At 42.7% G+C, this 21531-nt stretch overlaps 1 protein-coding gene across 12 annotated transcripts in view; it reads left to right on the top strand.

Moving 5' to 3' along the window:
- The window catches only part of OSBPL9 (oxysterol binding protein like 9), a 181739-nt gene that overhangs the window by 13407 nt on the left and 146801 nt on the right, over positions 1–21531 (top strand). For 7 of the 12 annotated variants that reach the window (XM_008265258.4, XM_002715101.5, XM_008265261.4 and 4 more), the window contains exon 2: positions 20774–20824. The exons of 4 other annotated variants lie outside the window; for them this stretch is intronic. In XM_008265258.4, coding sequence (XP_008263480.1) covers positions 20774–20824 — 51 coding nt within the window. Of the gene's footprint in view, positions 1–16856; positions 16987–20773; positions 20825–21531 lie in introns of all 12 variants that reach the window. One more of the 12 variants, XM_070078516.1, reaches the window with a different exon arrangement.

Genomic DNA, 21531 nt, shown 5'->3' with positions numbered 1-21531 from the left:
TCTTGTTTATGGCGTCAGTAATCACCCTAGACTCTTGTCATGAGTTGCCAAGGCTATGGAAGCCTTTTGAGTTCGCCAACTCTGATCTTATTTAGACAAGGTCATAGTCAAAGTGGAAGTTCTCTCCTCCCTTCAGAGAAAGGTACCTCCTTCTTTGATGGCCCATTCTTTCCACTGGTATCTCACTCGCAGAGATCTTTCATATAGTTTGTTGTTGGTTTTTTGTTTTTTTTTTTTGCCAGAGTGTCTTGGCTTCCCATGCCTAAAATACTCTCATGAGATTTTCAGCCAGATCCAAATGCCTTAAGGGCTGATTCTGAGGCCAGAGTGCTGTTTAGGACATCTGCCATTCTATGGGTCTGCTGTGTATCCCGCTTCCCCTGTTGGATTGTTCTCTCCTTTTTAATTCTATCAGTTAGTATTAGCAGACACTAGTCTGAAACAATTCTTTTAAAAGTGTTTGTGGAAAGTGGAATTAAAATATGTTTATTTTGGTATAAAAAATTTTGAAATTTGTGCATAACTTTTTCCTAATATGGTATTTTCATTAATTTTTTGGGAAGATTTATTTATTTTTTGGAAAGATTTATTTATTTATTGAAAGAGTTACGGAGAAAGAGGAAGAAACACAGAGAGTCAGGTCATCCATCCACTGGTTCACTTCCCAATTGGACCCAGTAGTTTGGGCTGAGTAAGGCTGAAGCCAGGAGCTTCATCTGAGTCTCCCATGTGGGTGGCAGGAGCCCAAGCACTTAGACCATTTTGTGATGCTTTTTGCAGACCTTTAACAGGGAGCTGTATGGGAAGTTGAGCAGCTGGGACACAAACCAGCGGCCATATGAGATGTTGGCATCACAGGCAGAGGCTTTACCCATTACAGTGCCACAACACTGGCCGCTTCCATTAACTTTTTCTTTTTTTAAAAGATTTATTTATTTATTTGAGAGACAGAGTTACAGACAGAGGGAGAGACAGAGAGGTCCTTCATCTACTGTTTACTCACCTAATGGCTGCAACAGTAAGAGCTGAGTCAGGCAGAAGCCAGGAGCCAGGATCCACTGCTGAGTCTCCCACATGGGAGCAGGGGCCCAAGCACTTGTGCTATCTGATTCTGCTGCTCTCTCAGGCACATTAGCAGGAAGCTGGATCAGAAGTGGAGCAGATAGGACTCAAACTGGCACCTATATGGAATGCTGGTACCACAGGCAGAGGCTTAACAAACTACACCACATTTTTTTTTTTTATTTGAAAGGCAGAGTTACAGAGAGGCAGAGGCAGAGGCAGAGCGAGAGAGAGAGAGAGGTCTTCCATCTGCTGGTTCACTCCCCAGAGTGCCACAATGGCTGGAGCTGTGCCGATCCAAAGCCAGGAGCCTCCTCTGGGTCTCCCATGTGGGTGCAGGTGCCCAAGGACTTGAGCCATCTTCTGCTGCTTTTCCAGGCTATAACAGAGAGCTGGATCAGATGTGGAGCAGCCAGGACTTGAACTGGCATCCATATGGGATGCCAGCACTGCAGACGGTGGCCTTACCCGCTATGCCACGGCGCCGGCACACATTAACTTTTTAAAGACCCTTTTTTTTTTGACAGGCAGAGTGGACAGTGAGAGAGAGAGACAGAGAAAGGTCTTCCTTTACCGTTGGTTTACCCTGCAATGGCCGCTGCAGCCAGTGCGCTGTAGCCAGGGCACCGTGCTGATCCGAAGCCAGGAGCCAGGTGCTTCTCCTGGTCTCCCATGTGGGTGCAGGGCCCAAGCACTTGGGCCATCCTCCACTGCACTCCCGGGCCACATCAGAGAGCTGGCCTGGAAGAGGGGCAACTGGGACAGAATCTGGCGCCCTGACTGGGACTAGAACCCAGTGTGCCGGCGCCGCAGGTGGAGGATTAGCCTATTGAGCCGTGGTGCCAGCCTAAAGACCCTTTCTGTCTATGAATTTAAAGAAGAAAATAAAAATCCCACCTGAAATCTCACTGGACAGTAGCTTTGCTAACAACTCTTTTTTTTTTTTTTTTTTTTTTTTTTGACAGGCAGAGTGGACAAGTGAGAGAGAGAGAGAGAGAAAGGTCTTCCTTTGCCGTTGGTTCACCCTCCAATGGCCGCCGCTGCAGCCGGCGCACCGCGCTGATCCGATGGCAGGAGCCAGGATCCAGGTGCTTTTCCTGGTCTCCCATGGGGTGCAGGGCCCAAGCACCTGGGCCATCCTCCACTGCACTCCCTGGCCATAGCAGAGAGCTGGCCTGGAAGAGGGGCAACCGGGACAGAATCCGGCGCCCCAACCGGGACTAGAACCCGGTGTGCCGGCGCCGCTAGGCGGAGGATTAGCCTATTGAGCCACGGCGCCGGCTGCTAACAACTCTTAATGCCTAAATACATAGTATATGTCTATTTTATATTCATGAAATAATTTTATACATGATATCTTGTAATCTAAAAGCATGTTATTAAAATTTTTCTATATAATTTGTTGTAACATTTTGTATTATCTTTCTTCCAGTGGCAAAATGAGCAAAGGATAACAGTTTTCCTTCATCTATACTCATTAGATCTCAGTCATCTGTCTTTGGGAGATCCAGATTCCTATGATGTTTGTGGTGTTGGAAGAGAAGGCACATTAATCCATACAGGAGTCCCCCCCTTACCAGTGGGATACAGCCCATGGCCCCCAGTGGATTTCTGAAACTGAGCTATTATTAAACCCTGCATATACCATGTTTTCGATCTGTGTACATACCTATGATAAACTTTAATATGGAAATTAGGAATAGTTAAAATTTAGTAGTAACTGATAATAGAATAGTTTTAACTATTTATTTATTTATTTTAAGATTTATTTATTCCAAAGTCAGAGTTACACAGAGACAGGAGAGGCAGAGAGAGAGAGTGGTCTTCCATCCGATGGTTCACTCCCCAGTTGGCCGCAATGGCTGGAGCTGCGCCGATCTGAAGCCAGGAGCCAGGAGCTTCTTCCAGGTCTCCCACATGGGTGCAGGGGCCCAAGAAGCACTTGGGCCATCTTCTACTGCTATCCTAGGCCACAGCAGAGAACTGGCTCGGAAAAGGAGCAGCTGGGACTAGAACCGGCGCCTATGTGGAATGCTGGCGCTTCAGGCCAGGGCATTAACCCATTGCGCCACAGCATCGGCCCCCAACAATATATTTATAGGGGATGGCGATGTGGTGTAGTGGGAAAAGCATCAGCCTGCAGTGCTGGCATCCCAAATGGGCTGCTGCACTAATCCACCTCCCTGCTAATAGCCTGGGAAAAGCAGCAGAAGATGGCCCAAGTACTTGGGTCCCTGCACCCACATTGGAGACCTGGAAGAGCTTCTGCCTCCTGGCTTTGACCTGGCCCTGCCATAGCTGCCATCTGGAGAGTGAACCAGTAGATGGAAGATCGTCTGTCTCCCTCTCTTGTCTTTGTCTCTGTCAATGTCTCTCTGTCTCTGCCTCCCTCTCTGTAACTCCTTTTTTTTTTAAATATTTATTTATTTGAAAGGTAGAGTTACAGACAGTGAGAGGTGGAGACAGAGAGAAAGGTCTTCTGTCTGCTGGTTTACTCCCTAAATGGCCACAACGGTCGGAGCTGCGCCGATCCGAAGCCAGGAGCCAGGAGCTTCTTCTGGGTCTCCCATGTGGGTGCAGGGGCCTAAGGACTTGGGCCATTTTCTGCTGCTTTCCCAGGCCATAGCAGAGAGCTGGATGGGAAGAGGAGCAGCTGGGACTAGAACCGGCGCTAATGAGCCACAGCGCTGGCCCTCTGTAACTCTGACTTTCAAATTCAGCTCCATCTATCGCAGCCATTTGGGTAGTGAACCAACGTATGGAAGATCTCGCTCTCTCTACCTCCCTCTCTCTGTAACTCTGCTATTCAAATAAATCTTAAAAAAAAAAAAAAAAAAAAAAAAAAAAACAAGAAAAAACATTATATTGGGAGCAGCGCTGTGGTGCAGTAGGTTAATCCTCCGCCTGTGATGCCAGCATCCCATATGGGCTCCGGTTCTAGTCCCAGCTGCTCCCCTCCCTCCCTCCCTCCCTTCCTTCCTTCCTCTCTCTCTCTCTCTCTCTCTCTCTCTCTCTCTCTCTTTCTTTCTTTCTTTCTTTCTTTCTGACAGGTAGAGTTATAGACAGTGAGAGAGACAGAGATAAAGGTCTTCCTTCCATTGGTTCACCCCCAAAATGGCCGCCACGACTGGTGCTGCGCCAATCCGAAGCCAGGAGCCAGGTGCTTCCTCCTGGTCTCCCATGCAGGTGCAGGGCCCAAGCACCTGGGCCATCCTCCACTGCCCTCCTGGGCCACAGCAGAGAGCTGGACTGGAAGAGGAGCAATAGGGACTAGAACCCGGCGCCCATATGGGATGCCGGCGCCACAGGCAGAGGATTAACCAAGTGAGCCACGGCACCAGCCCCTCAACTTCACTTTGAAAAGCTCTTTTTTTTAAACTTTTATTTATTAAATATAAATTTCCAAAGTACAACTTTTGGATTATAATGGCTTTTTCCCCCATAACCACCCTCCCACCCGCAACCCTGTCATCTCCCGCTCCCTCTCCCAGTTGGTATATACTAAATAATGATTTCAACAGTTTGCACCCACACAGATACACAAAGCATAAAGTACTGTTTGAGTAGTAGTTATACCATTAATTCACATAGTACATCACATTAAGGACAGAGATCCTACATGGAGAGTAAGTGCACAGTGACTCCTGTTGTTGATTTAACAATTGACACTCTTATTTATGGTGTCAGTAGTCACCCGAGGCTCTTGTGAAAAACTCTTTCAATATTACTTTCATTGTGATTTTTCTTTTTATTTTCACACTGTTATCTGTTTCAATTTTTGTTCTCTGGGATTTTTTTTTATCAGCAATCTAATTCATGTTTAAGAAAGAAAAAAAAATCATGTTAATGCTCTCCTTCAAATTCTCTAGGGACTTTAGGGAAAAAAATCCATTCTAGGGGCCGGCAGTGTGGTGTATGGGCACTGTTTCGAGTCCTGGCTGCTTCACTTATGATCCAGCTCCCTGCTAATGGCCTGGTAAAACCAACAGAAGATAGTCCTTGCCACCAATGTGGGAGATCTGGAAGAAGCTCCTGGCTTTGGCCTGGCCCAGCCATTGCTGCCATCAGGAGAGTGAACCAATGGATGGAAGATTTTCTCTCTCCCTCTCTTGTCTTTGTCTCTGTCAGTGTCTCTCTGTCTCTGCCTCCCTCTCTGTAACTCTGACTTTCAAAGTAAATAAACAAATCTTTTAAAAAAAAATCCACTCTTGACTTTGACATATGCCTTATTTATTTATTTATTTATTTATTTTTGAGAAAAAAGATTTATTTATTTGAAATGCAGAGTTACAGAGAGAGAGAGAAAGATATCTTCCATCTGCTATTTCACTCTCCAGATGGCTGCAATAGCCGGAGCTGGGCTGATCTCAAGCCAGGAACGAGTCACTTCTTCTGGGTCTCCTGTGTGGGTACAGGAGCCCACAGACTTGGGCCATCTTTTGCTGCTTTCCCAGGTGTGTTCTCAGGGAGCTGGATTGGAAATGGAGCAGCTGGGACTTGAACTGGTGCCCACATGGGCTGCCAGCGCTTTAGGCGGCAGCTGAACTCACTACACCACAGCGCCTGCCCCCTGACATATGCCTTTTGTGATCTGCCTCCAATCGTCTTTCTACAGCATTCCCTTACTCACCACTTTCTATCTATCCTAGTGTCTTTTCTGTTCCCAGAATACCTGAAACTTTTTCCTGCCTCAAGGCTTTTGAATATGGTTTCTGCCTCCTTTGACGGATAGTACTTCAGGTCTGGCATGACTGATTACTTCCTGTACAGGTCTTCATTTACACATTACTGCTTAGAGAAGCCTTTCTGTAACAAAACCATCTAAAGTAGGCCTTTAGCAAGATACCTTCTATACGCTGGTTCACTCCCCAAATGCCGACAACAGCTAGGACTGGGTCAGGTAGAAGCCAGGATCCAGGATCTGAATTTGAGTCCCATGTAGGTGACAGAGACCCAGGTATCTGACCCATCATCATTTGTTGTCTCTCGGGATACACATTAGCAGGAAGTTGATTTGGAAGCCAATATGGAATGTGGGCATCCCAATCAGTATCTTAGCTGCTGTGCCACAATGCCTGCCTCAGCTGCTGAATTATTTATCTTGTGTATTATTTGATTCTGTGTTTTGGAATGTAAGATCCATTAGAGCAGAGTCTTTATTTATCTTCATTTTATTTCCAGCATCTAAATCATCACCTGACATTTAGTAGCTTTTCCGTAAATATTTATGAAACAAATGGTACTTTTAAGTAGTTTATAGTGTTTTCTTTTTATAATGAATAAATTAAAACTTAACAGTAGTTTCTACATGTGAAGTCAAGTTTTCCAACTTTTTTCTTATATATCATGAACCTCTCAAGCCCTTGAAATACTTTGGTATAGTTCTTGAATTACCTATTTCATTATTCTCTCATAATTCTGGTTTCCCTTAAGCGCCAACATTTGAGAGAATTTTTTGAGAGAACGGTCTCTTGGGTAATGTTTGAATTGATAGCAATTTCTAAATCCTATTTCTTGGTATTTACATACTATATTTTAAGTGATTCCTAGTTAACACGGAAATAATTTTTAACAGTTTCTTTGTGAAAATTTTTTGGATCCCAAACTTTAAATTTGAACAAGAAACAAGAAGTTGGAGCCATAACCCCATTCTAAATTAGGGTCTGTAGGATGAATTTTAGCATTAGGACCATGTAAATGAAATGTCATGGTTCTGGCTATTGTTCTTGCTGATTGGGTTTTTATGGGATGTTGCACAGATTTTCTTGTCTTTAAATGTTTGTAGTACTCTCTTGTTCTCTTTCCATAGTCCTGTTACTTTGGGTCCTGAATTAGTCTTTTCCAAATAGGGGAAAAGGTCCTTGGACTATTTTTGATAGAGTGATGTTAAATGATAATAGTGGGTTATTATTTCACAGTTTGGAGGCAGAAATACTAATATTCATAAAATACTTAGAGCTTAACAGTCCCCCATGATTTCCTTAAATCAACTCTTTAGAAAAAATATGAATCAATATTTATGATTTTGGCAATATTTGAGAAAAAATAGAAAATTTGTAATGAGATCCCCTATAATTATTTTTTAAGGATTTATTTATTTGAAAGGCAGAGTTACAGAGAGGCAGAGAGAGTTAGAGAGAGAGAGAGAGAGAGAGAAGAGGAGAGGAGAGAGAGAGGAGAGGAGAGCGAGAGAGAGGTCTTCTATCTGCTGGTTCACTTACCACATGACCACAATGACAAGAGCTGTGCCAATACGAAGCCAGGAGCCAGGAGCTTCTTCTGGGGGCCCAAGGACTTGGGCCATCTTCCAATGCTTTCTTAGGCCATAGCAGAGAGCTGGATCAGAAGTGGAGCAGCTAGGACTTGAACCAGAGCCCATATGGGATGCGGGCAGTACAGGCTGCTGCATTACCTGCTACTCCACAGCGCTGGCCCCTCCTATAATATTATTAACATGGTATAAATAATTTGCAAAACTTGAACTACTGTTTAGTATTTAATATTTAGCTTTATAATGCAAAAACCCCAAGTTATGATGGCTTGTTTAATTGAAGCCTGTGAAAGTTGGTTCTTTCCACTGATCACTGAGATTTTGACTTGAAGTTAAAATTGTCCTTTTCAAAAAATCTGGCAGTTTACAGTGCAATGGACAACTAGATCAAAATATAAGTCCCTAATCATTTACCCCAAATTTTGGAATTCCTAAAACTGAATCCCAACATTTTTCCCCTAAATTTATGATGTATTCATTTGGAATCAAACCTGTCTTGAGCTGATGTGTGGCTATTTGTAATCTTTATCACACTGTGTAAATATGTATATGTTGCACTGCAGAAATATGATTTTCTCAATCATGAAATTATTATGCTTGGTTACCCTAGGCCTCACTGCAAGCATGATACAGTTATGTACTATATGTATATTACCTTTCTAAAATTGCAAATTCCAAAATACATTTGATTCAGAGGCTTTAGGAAAAGGGATATAGATCCATAATTCTTATTTAGATTTTTTTAAGAGGATCACTTAATTTTTTTTTAAAGATTTTTTTAATTTGAGAGGTAGAGTTACAGAGAGAGAGAGAGACAGAGAAAAAGGTCTTCCATCCACTGATTCACTTCCCAAATGGCCAGAACAACTAGAATGGCCATAACTGGGCTGATCTGAAGGCAGGAGCAGGAGCTTCTTCATGGTCTTCCACGTGAGTGCAGGGGCCCAACCACTTGGGTCATCCTCTACTGCTTTCCTAGGCCATAGCAGAGAGCTGGATCTGAACAGGAGTAGACTGGACAGGAGCCAGCATCCATATGGGATGCTGGTGCCACAGGCAGAGGCTTAGACTACTGCACCACGAACTCAGGGTTTACATGCCGTGAAAGTTCGGAAGCCAAAGGTACCACCCTGATGTGTTGCTGAGTGGCTCCACAGGGTGATGTTTACTTGACTGAATTGAAAAGGATCATTGATTTTACACTTAGCCATTGTGACTCAGAAAAACTTGGAAGACTTAAATGAACCAGGTTACGGTGACTGTTGTAGGACTGTGACTTTGGAGTCATACCTGGGTTCAAATCCTGTTTCTTTCACTTACTACCTGTGAGTCCATGGGTAAATTATTTAATCTTTTATGAGCCTTTGATTCCTCAATTATAAAATGGATAAAGTAAATCTGTATCACAAGGTCGTTATGGGAATTAAATAAAAATAGTATTTAAAGCACTAACACAGTGTCTGGTATATATATTAGCTGCTCAGTAAATACAAAAGCTAAAGTTTATGGAAGTGTTTGATGCAACATTTACTAACTGTATATTGTGCTATTATATAAACCAGTAGTCCAATTTATTAATTTATAGTAAATGTAACTGTTAAGAAGATTGTACCTTTACATTATGTGATTAGTGTATTAGTGCATGTCCTTTCTGAAAATAAGTCATATGGGCTGCCAAATTTATAAGCAGCAGTCAACGAAAGGGATTTTATTTATAGATATTTAATGGCTTCAGACATTGACATCAAAATGCATTATTTCCATATTAAGAACTGAATCTTTGAGTCAACAAAACTTCTATCCTGGCCTGCTGGTTCTGCTAGTTCTATTAATGCTTTATGATATTTATTATAATAACCTTCAGGCCGTTCCATCTCTTAGAGATGACCTCACATTTATACCTGTTCTGATCCAGGTCTATTTTCTTTAAGAGAGAACAGGATCTTGGTGAGATCCCCAACATCATTGCCACCCTATTTCTGGATTTAGTATATTTTCCTAAGACTGTATCTGTGGTATACATAGATGCTAAGTCTGCTGCCCAAAAGGAGGTCATCTATAACTGGATTGTGGGGGTATGGGAGTGCTCTCCATGATAACTTAAGGGGTGAGTGATGGAGAAAATGTTTCCATGGTTATGGGTCTTCAGAGTTTTGGTTGGTGTGGCTTTTCAGCAGCATGACCGTTGGGGCAGTTAACTTGTGAAGGTTCTCTTGTACATTAAGTGCTGTGGCTTAAAGGGTGGCTAAAAGGGTCAGTGCCCTCTCAGGTAGAAAGGAGACTATAGAAGTAGATGTTGTTGCTGTCATTTCCTAATTTGTAATTGTTGTTATAAATAGTGTATCTGGGGGCTGGCCCTGTGGTGCCGCGGGTTAATGCCCTGGCCTGAAGCGCCAGCATCCCATGTGGGAGCCAGTTCAAGACCCAGCTGCTCCGCTTCTGATCCAGCTCTCTGCTATGGCCTGGGAAAGCGGTAGAAGATGGCCCAAGTCCTTAGGCCCCTGCACCCGTGTGGGAGACCCTGAAGAGACTTCTGGCTCATGGCTTCAGATCAGTGCAGCTTCGGCCATTGTGACCAATTGGGGAGTGAACCATCGGATGGAAGACGTCTCTCTCTCTCTGCCTTTCCTCTCTCTGTGTAACTCTTTCAAATAAATCTTAAAAAAAAAAAAAAAAATAGTGTATCTATGGAATTTTGGCAAGTACCATTTACTTATTTACTTTCAGTTGTGGTATGGTTATATCCAGTAGAAAATATGGATTTCAAGTGTAGTTGGATTTGTCTTGACATTTGTGTTATCACCCTCCCATTCAAAACACAAAGCATTGCTACTATCTGGCTTTTCCTGTCTATCCCATACCCTAATGCCAGCCTCTTGTGACTTCCGTTTTTACAGGTGTAGTGGAATAAATGGCCCAAGGTGCAACACTGGCTAGGATTACAACATCACATGTTCTTGGGAGTGAACTCACATGTCATTAATGCTGGAGCAGTATTTATGTTTATATGAAAAGGAGGGGGACTATTTGACATTTGTCCACATTCATTGTATGCATGTCTTTTTTTTTTTTTTTTTGACAGGCAGAATGGACAGTGAGAGAGAGAGAGAGACAGAGAGAAAGGTCTTCCTTTGCTGTTGGTTCACCCTCCAATGGCCGCCGTGGCCGGCGCACCACGCTGATCCGATGGCAGGAGCCAGGTACTTATCCTGGTCTCCCATGGGGTGCAGGGCCCAAGTACTTGGGCCATCCTCCACTGCTTTCCCGGGCCACAGCAGAGAGCTGGCCTGGAAGAGGGGCAACCGGGACAGAATCCGGCGCCCCGACTGGGACTAGAACCCGGTGTGCTGGCGCCACAAGGCGGAGGATTAGCCTAGTGAGCCGCGGCGCCGGCTGTATGCATGTCTTTTACCATCAATTTCTTAACTGTTTATTCTTTGCATGGTGTAAAAGGGGTGACAGATGGGAAGAGGGGTACAAGGATGAATCAGAAATACCGCCCTTCAGATGAAGTGATGAGAAGTGCACATATGTTACTATCACAAAAGATAGAACTAATGTGTCTTTAGAAAGATAAGATGGAATGTTATTTTGAATAAGTTCAGAAGGAGGCCTTACTTTTAGCTGTGAGAGATTCAGAACAAGTCAAGTAAGAGTCTTGCTTAATCATTATTGCAGAGTTACTTTATTTTAAGCAAAGCAAAGTTAACATTCAAATAAAATTGTGTCTTTATACACAGGTTTAGTATATACACAGTATTCTTTGCTATGTGAAAGGACTGGAGAATTAGTTTAAATGGCAAGCTAATCTTTCTTAGTGAGTTTTAAAGTTTGTGCAAAACTTAGTCAGACATATCTGCTTTGTGAAACATAGTAATTCCATATTTATATTTCAATTTAACAGGTTTTGATAGCCCTGTATACTAGCAAGTTAGATATTGTGAGTTATTTTGTTAGCTTAAAGATATTTTTGAGCACACATAGTTCGTGCTAAGTATACCGAGCTAATCTAAAAGTTGTAATCCTGTTGGAGAGACACTCAAGGAATTAAAATTAAGATACAGATAAGTAGTTATTTTGGTGCTAAATTTTATCTGATTTAGTGCTTATATACCATTACTACGAATCATTACTAACTCTAGTTATTTTATGGTAATATATTAAAATGCAGTTGTAAAAATTTGATTAAAAATGACTGAAAATGGATGGGCATTTAGGCTTAGAGTTAAACTGTTGCTTTGGATGCCTGCATCCCATATTGGAGTGTCTGGATTCGAGTCCTCCTTCTGCTTTAGACACAACTTCCACATAATGTGCACCCTGGGAAGCAGCAGATGATGTTCCAAATACTTGGATCCCTGCATCTATATGGGAGACCCCAATGGAGTTCAGGCTTCTGGCTTCGTCCTGGCTCTACTCCCACTCTTGCAGGCATTTGGGGAGTGAATCAGCAGTTAGAAGATCTCTCTTTTTCTCTCTGTCACTTTGCCTTTCAAAAAACATAAACAAAAGAAGACAAAGTTTTCAGAAAAGCTTCTTCTGTTTTATTGAGTGTGTTGAATAGCTTGAATTGGGACTGAATGGCATGTTTTGAGTGAATTATGTTTGTTGAGTGAGTGGAACGCCAGGGAACTTTCAGTTGGCAAACATTTATCTAATATTTTCCAGGTTCCAGGCATTAATTAAGTTCTGGGAGATAGGGTGGGAATAATAGTAATTCAAAGATAATTAGCTTTACTGTCCAACAAAGAAAACAAACTGATACAATGCAGTAACTAGGACAATAGAAACCTCCTCCTTCTTCTTCTTCTTCTTCTTCTTCTTCTTCTTCTTCTTCTTCTTCTTCTTCTTCTTCTTCTTCTTTATTTATTTATTTGAAAGGCAGTTACGCAGAGGCAGAGGCAGAAGTAGAGAGAGAGAGAGAGAGAGAGAGGTTTTCCATCCGCTGGTTCACTCCCCAAATGGCCACAACAGCCGGAGCTGGGTTGATCCTGGGCTGATCCAAAGCCAGGGACCGAGGAGCTTCTTTCTTCCTGGTCTCCCATGCAGGTGAAGGGGCCCAAGCACTTGGGCCATCTTCTGCTGCTTTCCCAGGCCATAGCAGAGAGCTGGAGTGGAAGTGGAGCAGCTGGGACTCGAACCAGCGCCCTTATGGGATGGCAGCACCGCAGGTGGATGCCCAACCCACTACACCACAGAGCCAGCCTCCAACAGAAATATTCTTAAATTGAGTAGAAAGCAGTTAATTGAACCTGAGTAAAAAACAAACAAACAAACAAACAAACAGGGAAAGGACCCATAGAAGAACTGTGTAAGCATGAAGGGGGGAAATGGTAGGTTTTTGTGCTTTTTTGTTTTCTGCTGGGGTAGTTGTTTATTACTAAAGTAGACTGGAGTGGAGTGATGTGTGTGTGTAGTATATGTAGAGGGGGCAGAGTTGATGTTGTATGTTAAGCCTGAATGCAATTATAGAGGCAAAGGGAAGGAATTTTCCTTCCCCTGCTGAAAGTTTGAGTCTGCTGAAATAAACTAACAGCAGACATGTTAACTTATAAATTTATAACATGCACACGTGCATGGAAGCCATATAAGATATGAAACTTTAAGTGTTGTGGGACTGGGATGGGTTTTTTGCAAAGGTGGAAACATAGAGATGTACAGGAGAGCAGGATTTATTTGGAGCAAAACAAAAGTGCAAGCTCAAGAGTCAAGTTATGCATGAACAAAATAGCCCAAAATGCAAAAAGGCCCCAAACAAAGAAAACCTCTTCTGCAAGGAAAAACTTAGAACATTGAAAAGCCATCCACAAAGGAAAAAACCCCAACCTAGAACTAGAAAAAGTGTTAAGAAAAAGCCTTATTCACCCCAGGTTTTAGTCCCGGTTGGTGCGCTGGATTCTGTCCCAGTTGCTCCTCTTCCAGTCCAGCTCTCTGCTGTGACCTGGGAAGGCAGTGGAGGATGGCCCAAGTGCTTGGGCCCTGCACCCGCATGGGAGACCAGGAGGAAGCACCTGGTTCCTGGCTTCAATCGGCGCAGCGCGCCGGCCGTAGCAGCCATTTTGGGGGTGAACCAATGGAAGGAAGACCTTTCTCTCTGTCTCTTTCTCTCTCTCACTGTCTAACTCTGCCTGTAAAAAAAAAAAAAAAAGAAAAAAAAGAAAAAAAGAAAAGAAAAAGAAAAGAAAAAGCCTTATTCAAAAAGGTTAGGCCTACCTACTTTCCAGAAATATGAGGGGTGTATGTGTGTGATGTCAGAGGTGGGGCCCTATTAAATATTCAAAAGGGGGTGGGGCTATGGTTGGGATTGAGCACCGCCCATTTTAGAAAATAGTGGAAATGTCATAGTCTCAGATGCTTGATGGGAGTGAACCTACTCCCATGGTAATTTTGTTATAATGATATGATAATGACCTAAAGGTCTTGAGGAAGGGGCTGACGTTGTAGCATAGCCAGTAAACCTCCCGGCATTCTAATATGGGCAAATGTTCATGTCTCAGCTGCTCTACTTCTGATTAAGCTCCCTGTTAATGTGCCTTTTAAAGCAGTGGAAGATGGCCCAAGTCCTGAAGAAGATGCTGGCTCCTGGCTTTGATCTGGCCCAACCCTACTGTTGTAGCCATATGGAGAGTGAAGCAGTAGATGAAAGATCTCTCTCTCTTTCTCTCGAACTCTAAAATAAATAAATAAATTTTAAATATAAAAATAAAGGTCGTGGGGAGACACACCCTACAGCCATGTGGGTATTTGCAGCTAGAACTAGTTGCTGTGCTGTGTCATTTACGTGTAGTCACTCAGTGCTTGCATTGATTCTGAGAGAGTAATATCTCCGTTTTACAAATGAGGAAGCTAAAGTCAGAGAACTCAAGTGATTTGGCCAAGGTCACACTGCAGGCAAGTTAACAGGTTTGGATTTCAAAACCTTATTTCTCTCCTTCCACAGCCATGTTATCTCATTAATTTGTGCTATCTATGGGATAGTATAAGGTATGTATCTCTGGTTATACATTTTTATATTTTAAGCAATTGTACCTCCCTTTTTTTTTAGCACATTCACTTGAAGAATTGGAATAATTTTGTACATTTAAAAGAGATTTCACAGGAATATGTACCTTTAGAGGTCTAAATAGAGATTATTTTAGGTTTTCTTAAATTTGAAACTTTTTTTTTGACAGGCAGAGTGGACAGAGAGAGAGAGAGACTCACCCTCCAATGGCCGCCGCGGCCAGCGCGCTGCGGCCGGCGCACCGCGCTGATCCAATGGCAGGAGCCAGGTACTTATCCTGGTCTCCCATGGGGTGCAGGGCCCAAGGACTTGGGCCATCCTCCACTGCACTCCCTGGCCACAGCAGAGGGCTGGCCTGGAAGAGGGGCAACCGGGACAGAATCCGGCGCCCCGACTGGGACTAGAACCTGGTGTGCCGGCGCCGCAAGGCAGAGGATTAGCCTAGTGAGCTGTGGCGCCGGCCAAATTTGAAACTTTCATAGCCATCACTTCTGAAGATTTTTTTTTTTAAATGGTACACTTGAAGTTCAGCTAAAATAATAAAAGAGATCCCAGGGTATGACGATTTAAGAGACCCTGCTGGATTGTGTTAACCCTTTGTGAGAAGCAGTTACATATTAAGCAGACTTAAGGCTGACCTTCTACCTGAGTAGTTCTCAGTATGCCTTTAAACTGACTTTTTCTTGGGATTTTAAGAAATGGACAGAATGGTCAGCCCACTTACTGTATGAATTGAGATGGTTATGAGTTGATCTCTTGAGAACATATTGTGGCTCATTTTCATTGCCTTGCTGCTCTGGCTTGGGATCTTACTAGACTATCTTCCTAATACCTATTTAAAAACCAATTTCAGTTGCCATGTTCTATATTGATTTTTCCCTACTTTATTACTTCTCAGTTGAAAAAAAATTCTTTCCCCCCACTACCGACTGAAAGACCAGATTAAAGCCATGGCCTGCAGCACTGGCTTTTTTTTTTTTTTTTTTTTAAGATTTTATTTATTTATTTGAGAGAGAGAGTTATAAACAATGAGAGAAAGAGACAGAGAGAAAGGTCTTTCTTCCGTTGGTTCACTCCCCAAATGGCCGCAATGGCCAGAGCTGCGCCGATCTGAAGCCAGGAGCCAAGAGCTTCCTCCTGGTCTCCCATGTGGTTGCAGGGGCCCAAGGACTTGGGCCATCTTCTACTCAGGCCATAGCAGAGAGCTGGATTAGAAGAGGAGCAGCCGGAACTAGAACAGGCGCCCATATGGGATGCTGGCACCACAGGTGGAGGATTAACCTACTGCGCCATGGCACCAGCCCTAGCACTAGCTTTAAAGCGGCCATTTGGGTGGCAGATTCTGGTCCCAGTTGGTTCACTTACAATCCAGCTCCCTGTTAATGTACCTGGGAGGGCACTGGAAGATGGCCCAAGTTTTTGGGGCCCTGCACCCAAGTGGGAGGCCTGAAAAGAAGCTCCTTCTGGCTTTGGCCTGGCCTAGCCCTGCCATTGCAGCCATTTGGGGAGTGAACCAGCAGATGGAAGATATCTCTCTCTCCCTCTCTCTCTCTCTGTAACTCTGCCTTTCAAATAAATAAATAAATCTTTTAAAAAAAAAAGAAACATAAAAATAAAATTCAGTAGCATCTTTCAGTGATTATTGGCCTGTATCCAAGGCATTTTTAAAAATTATTTTTGTTTTTTTTTGTTGTTGTTGTTGTCATTGACTTATTTTTAGTTTTATTTATTTGAGAGGTAGAGTTACTGACAGAGAGGGAGAGATGTAGAGAAAGGTCTTCCATCTGCTGGTCCGCAATGGCTGGAACTGCACTGATTCTGGGTTTCCCATGCGGAAGCACTTGGGCCATCTTCAACTGCTTTCCCAGGCCATAGCAGAGAGCTGGTTTGAAAGAGGAGCAGCCGGACTAGAACCGGTGCCCATGTGGGATCCCGGCACCGCAGGCGGAGACTTCTCCTACCATGCCACAGCGCTGTCCCCTGGTTGATTTATTTTATTTGAAAGGCAGTGTAACAGAGAGAGAGAGAGAGAGAGAAAGGGAAAGAGAAACAGAGATCTTCCATTCGCTGTTTCACTTCCTAAATGGCCACAACAGCCAGGGCTGGGCCAACCTGAATATGGGAACCAGAAACTTTATCTGGATCTCCCACGTGGGCACAGGGTCCCAGGGACTTGGGGCATCTTCTGCTGCTTTCCCAAGCTCATTATCAGGGAACTAGATCAGAACTAGTGCCCATATGGGATGCCAGTGTCGCAAATAAATTAAATAATGTAAAAATATTTTCAAAGTGGGGGAGGGGAAAGGAGAGGCCTTTGTCAGGGGCCCTCAGTGGTGGCTTAACCTGCTACGCCACAATGCCAGCCCCTTTTTACTTATTTATTTATTTTTTATTTGAAAGGCAAAGAGAGACAGAAAAAGATTTTCCATTTGCTAGTTCACTTCCTACATGCCTGCAGCAGCCAGGGCCAGGCCAGGCTAAAGCTAGGAGCCTATAACTCATTCTGAGTTTCCTGTATAGGTGGCAGGAACCCAAGTACTTAGACATCACTTCTGCCTCCCAGGATGCACATAAACAGAAAGCTTCTGGAGTTTTAAGTGGAGCCAGTACTCAAAACCAGCAACTCTGACATGGGCTGTGGACATCCCAGGTAGCCTTTTGACTGTTACATGAATTGCTTCCTCTCCCACCTTTTAAACACACATTTGTTAATTGACAGTGACACTTGGGGCTCCTGACAAAGGCCTCTCCCTTCCCCTTTCCCACCTCTAAAAATTTTTTTACATTATTTAATTTATTTGAAACACAAAGACAGATGGAGCTTTCATCTGCTGGTTCGTTCCTGAAATACTGCAACAGCCAGGGATGGGCCACGCAGAAACTGGGAGCCAGTCACTTAATCTGAGTCTCCTATATGGGTGACAGGGACCCAGCTACTTGAGCTATCTCCTGCTGCCTCTCAAAGTCTACATTAGCAGGAAGCTGGAGTTGGGAGCTGAGCTGGTACTTTAAGTACCAGGCAGTCACATATGGAATACAGGCATATCAAGCAGTGTCTTAACCTCTAGACCCTATGTCTGCTCTTAGAAGAGAGACAGAAGGAGAGACACAGAGAGAGAGAGAGAGAGAGAGAGAGAGAGAGAGAGAGAGAGATCTTCTATCCACTAGTTCACTTCCCAAGTGACCGCAATAGCCAGATCTGGGCAAGTCCAAAGGCAGGAGCCATGAGCTTCATCCAGGTCTCCAATATGGGTGGCAGAGGCCCAATAATTTGGGCCATATTCTGCTGCTTTCCCATGTGCATTAGCAAGGAGTTGGAATGGATGTGAGATAGCCAGGCCTCAAATCAGCACCCATATGGGACATGAGCGTTACAGAAAGCTTAACCCACTGTGCCACGGGGCTGGCCCCTAGAAGGCATTTTGAAGTAACTTGCAGAGTCCAGTGGATTAAACCACAGTGCCTGGATCAGCACTTTATGCCTGTAGTCACATGACACTTAACTTTTGCTGTGTTGCAACTGTTTATATGCCAGTTCTCTTTTACCACCTCCTCCTCCTTTATAAAAAAATATTTATTTATTTTTTAAAATTTTATTTATTTATTTATCTGAGAGGTAGAGTTATAGACAGAGGGAGAGACAGAGAGAAAGGTCTTCCATCTGCTGGTCCACTCCTCAAATGGCCACAGCAGCTGGAGTGGGCCTATCCAAAGCCAGGAGTCAGAAGCTTCTTCTGGGTCCCCCATGTGGGGGACCTTGGGCCACCTTCCAGTGCTTTCCTAGGCCATCAGCAGGGATGCTGGATTGGAAGTGGCACAGCCAGAACTCAACTAGTGTCCACATGGGATGCTAGTGTCTCAGGCAGATGTTTAACCTACTAAGTCACAGTGCTGACCCCTAGTTATTTACTTGAAAGGCAGAGTAACAGAGAGGGAGCGATAGAGACAGGAAGAGAGAGCTTTTATCAGATGAGTCACTCTCCAAATGCCCACAAGAACTGAGGCAAAGGCAGGAACCCAAGTATTTGGCTGTCATCCACTGCCTTCCCAGGCACATTAGGAAGCTGGATTTGAAGCAGAGTAGCCAAGACTTGAACTAGAACTCTAATATGGGTTGCTGGTGTCCCAAGTGATGGCTTAATTTGCTGTACCACAATCCTAGGCCCACACATGATGGTCTTCTAAATTTTTATTTTATTTTTTTGACACTTTATAAGAGTCTGAGCTAATTATTTTGTAGGATGCTCCACATTTTGAAATTCCCTGATTATTTCTGAGTAATGTTTGAATTATTTTGTGATCTTTTCCAGTGTTTGCTCATCCAAAACACTAATAGTGGTATCATCATTGGAGACTCTCATGCCTTTTTTCTGTTTAATATTATTTTTTGAATTGTGTTATGGTGTAAGAGGATCAAGGATGATCCTCTTGAAATTAATTTTGCCTTCTCATCTCATTAGGTATTTTCAAACCTAATTATTATTTTTGTATGTTGTCTTTACACTTTTGGACAGATGATAAATATATGGCATGGTGAAAGGGCTATTAAATGCTTCAGGAATGTTTTTATTAACTATGTATTCACTAACTATATTATTAGTAAAGAACTCTTTTCAATCTTGCTTGCTATTGGGAAATTTTTCCCTCTAGAAGTGCATTAGTCCTTCTTGTGAGTAGAATGAAAAGAATGCTCTCTTCAGTAACCCAATAATCACTTCTGAACCTGAATTCCATGACTTAGGACTGAATGAACAGGGTATCTGTGGTTTTCCTTGGGGACAGTTGTCTCTAAAACACAGTTATATGGTTTTGGCTTACTTAGTTTCTTCTCACTTAGGTAGAATACAGAAAAATACCAGCTGTTCTAGTATTGAATATTTGTTAAACACTGATGATCTGAGGTAGGAATATTCAGTGAATGTCATCACTGTGCCTTTTGTGCCTAACATTGCCCTTGTTTGGCTCAATCTAGTGATGGATGCATAAAGGGCAAGTACCATTTATTAAGAAAAAATTTTTAAATATTTATTTATTTATTTGAAAGGCAGAGTTACAGAGAGGCAGAGAGAGACAGAGACAAAGACAGAAATATCTTCCATTCACTGGTTCACTCCGCAAATGGCTGTAACAGCTGATCTGAAGCTAGGAGCAAGGCACTTCCTCCGGGTCTCTGACATGGGCACAGAGGCCACCTTCTACTACTTTCACAGGCCATAGCAGAGAGCTGGATCAGAAATGGAACAGTCGGGACTTGAACAGGCACCCCTATGGGATGCCGGAACTGCAGGTGTGGCTTTACCTGCTACGCCACAGCGCCAGCCCCCAAGAAATGTTTTTTGAGCACCTAATATGTAGTAGATACTTTTCTAAAGCATTAAGTCATATAATTCCTAATCCCTAGGGAATGTGCAGTTTCATGGATTAGTTAGCCAACTAAACCTACCATTATAACACAGGGGGGTACATGTCACAGCAGGGGAAAACCCAGGGAATTCTGGAAGCCCAGAGATGGGAGAGATGGGATTCCAAGTCAGAAAGCTAAGACACATGATAAATGAGCATTAGCAAGGCAAAAAATCTGGGTCAAAAATAGTCCACGCTGAAGACCATTGGATGAGGAGTCATAGAGGCAAAAGAAAAAACAAAAAACAAAACTGACCCAATTGGGGAATTGCAAAGAGGTAAAGTGAGAGCAAAATTTCTTGAAATATGGTCCTCTGTTTGCCTTTGTCAGAATCATCTGGGAGTGATTCTTAAACCCCCAGGTGATTATAGCTTTCTAGGGGATTCCCTGGCTCACTACAATATGAGACAGTGGTGCAACAGGTTACGTTGTCGCTTGGGATGCTAAAACTGCGTGTTTGAGCTCTGGTTCTAGTCTTGGCTACTCCACTCTTGATCAGGCTTCCTGCTGCATTTTGGGAGGCAGCAGGTGATGGCTTAAGTGCTTGGGGCTCTGCTACCCATGTATGATAGATACCCAGCTGGAGTTCTAGGTGCCTGGCTTTAGCTTGACCCAGCCTTAGCCTTGCGGGAGTTTGGGGAGTGAACCAGCAGACAGAAGATATCTCTAACTTTTTTTCTCTCTGAAATAAAATAAAACTAACAAATAAAATAAACATCAATAAATATGGAGCACATTGGGCTAGAACTAAGGGGTGTGAGAAAATAAAATTTTAGTGTCATAAATGTTATATTAAAGATATGCATGAAGTTCTGTAATATGGTTAATTTGTATACACCATTTGTCTAATTTGTATAAGCCATTTTACTTTAAAACCTGGTAATTCCTTTATCAAAAGTGATTTTTTTTGGGAAGAGGAGTATACAGAAAGGATGGATATTACTATAAACCTTAGATTTTTATCTCCAGATGATTCTAATAACAATTTATTAAAGTAACCTTTTATTCACTGAATGTTTTGTTTTTGTTTTAGTCCAAGGACAAGATGATGAGAGGCTCTCGCAGAGGATGTGTTAGACTCAGAGTGAGTATTCATTTTTATGAAAACCAGTTTTGATAGAGAAAATTTGAGTTTTGATAGAATCATGGAAATCTAAATATAGCTTAGCTTCCTTATTTAGTTATTGGGATAGGCAACTAAAGTCTCAGAGAGGAAAAGTGATTTACAGAAGTAACTGTTAGTGTCACAACCAGAATTAGAACTCAACTATTTTGACTCATGATTTTTTAAAATTTCTTTTTCACAGGTAAGGGACAAAGGCTGGAAATTAAATGAGTTGTACTGTTGATGGTACAGCAACAGTAGAAGAAAACTGTTTGGTTTTTCCTGGTCCACACTATTTAATAACGGTATAAGTAGCAATGGTGTCCAGTAGAAATATATAATTTGCGCTGCATATATAATTTAAAACTTTCTAGTAGCCACATTTAAAAGTTAGAAACAGGAACAGTTACTATTTTGTCTAGGCTATTATATCCAAAATATCATCATGTAATCAACAAGAATTATTAATAAGATATTATTTATATTCTTTTTCATACAGTCTTTGAAAGCTAGCCTGTCTTTTACACTAAACACACTATGTGGTTCCATAGTGTAGTGGTTATCATGCCTGCTTTACACTACGAGCATTTCTCAGTTCACGCTAGCTATACTTCTGGGGAGGTATAGTATGGCCTATCTGGTGTGTCTAGGAGTCACCTTTTTGGATAAAACAGACCAAAGCTTCA

Source organism: Oryctolagus cuniculus, chromosome 7 (assembly GCF_964237555.1).
Source record: "Oryctolagus cuniculus chromosome 7, mOryCun1.1, whole genome shotgun sequence".
NCBI lineage: Eukaryota > Metazoa > Chordata > Mammalia > Lagomorpha > Leporidae > Oryctolagus > Oryctolagus cuniculus.
Note: the sequence above shows the minus strand (reverse complement) of the source record. Positions and strands in the feature narration are given on the sequence as shown.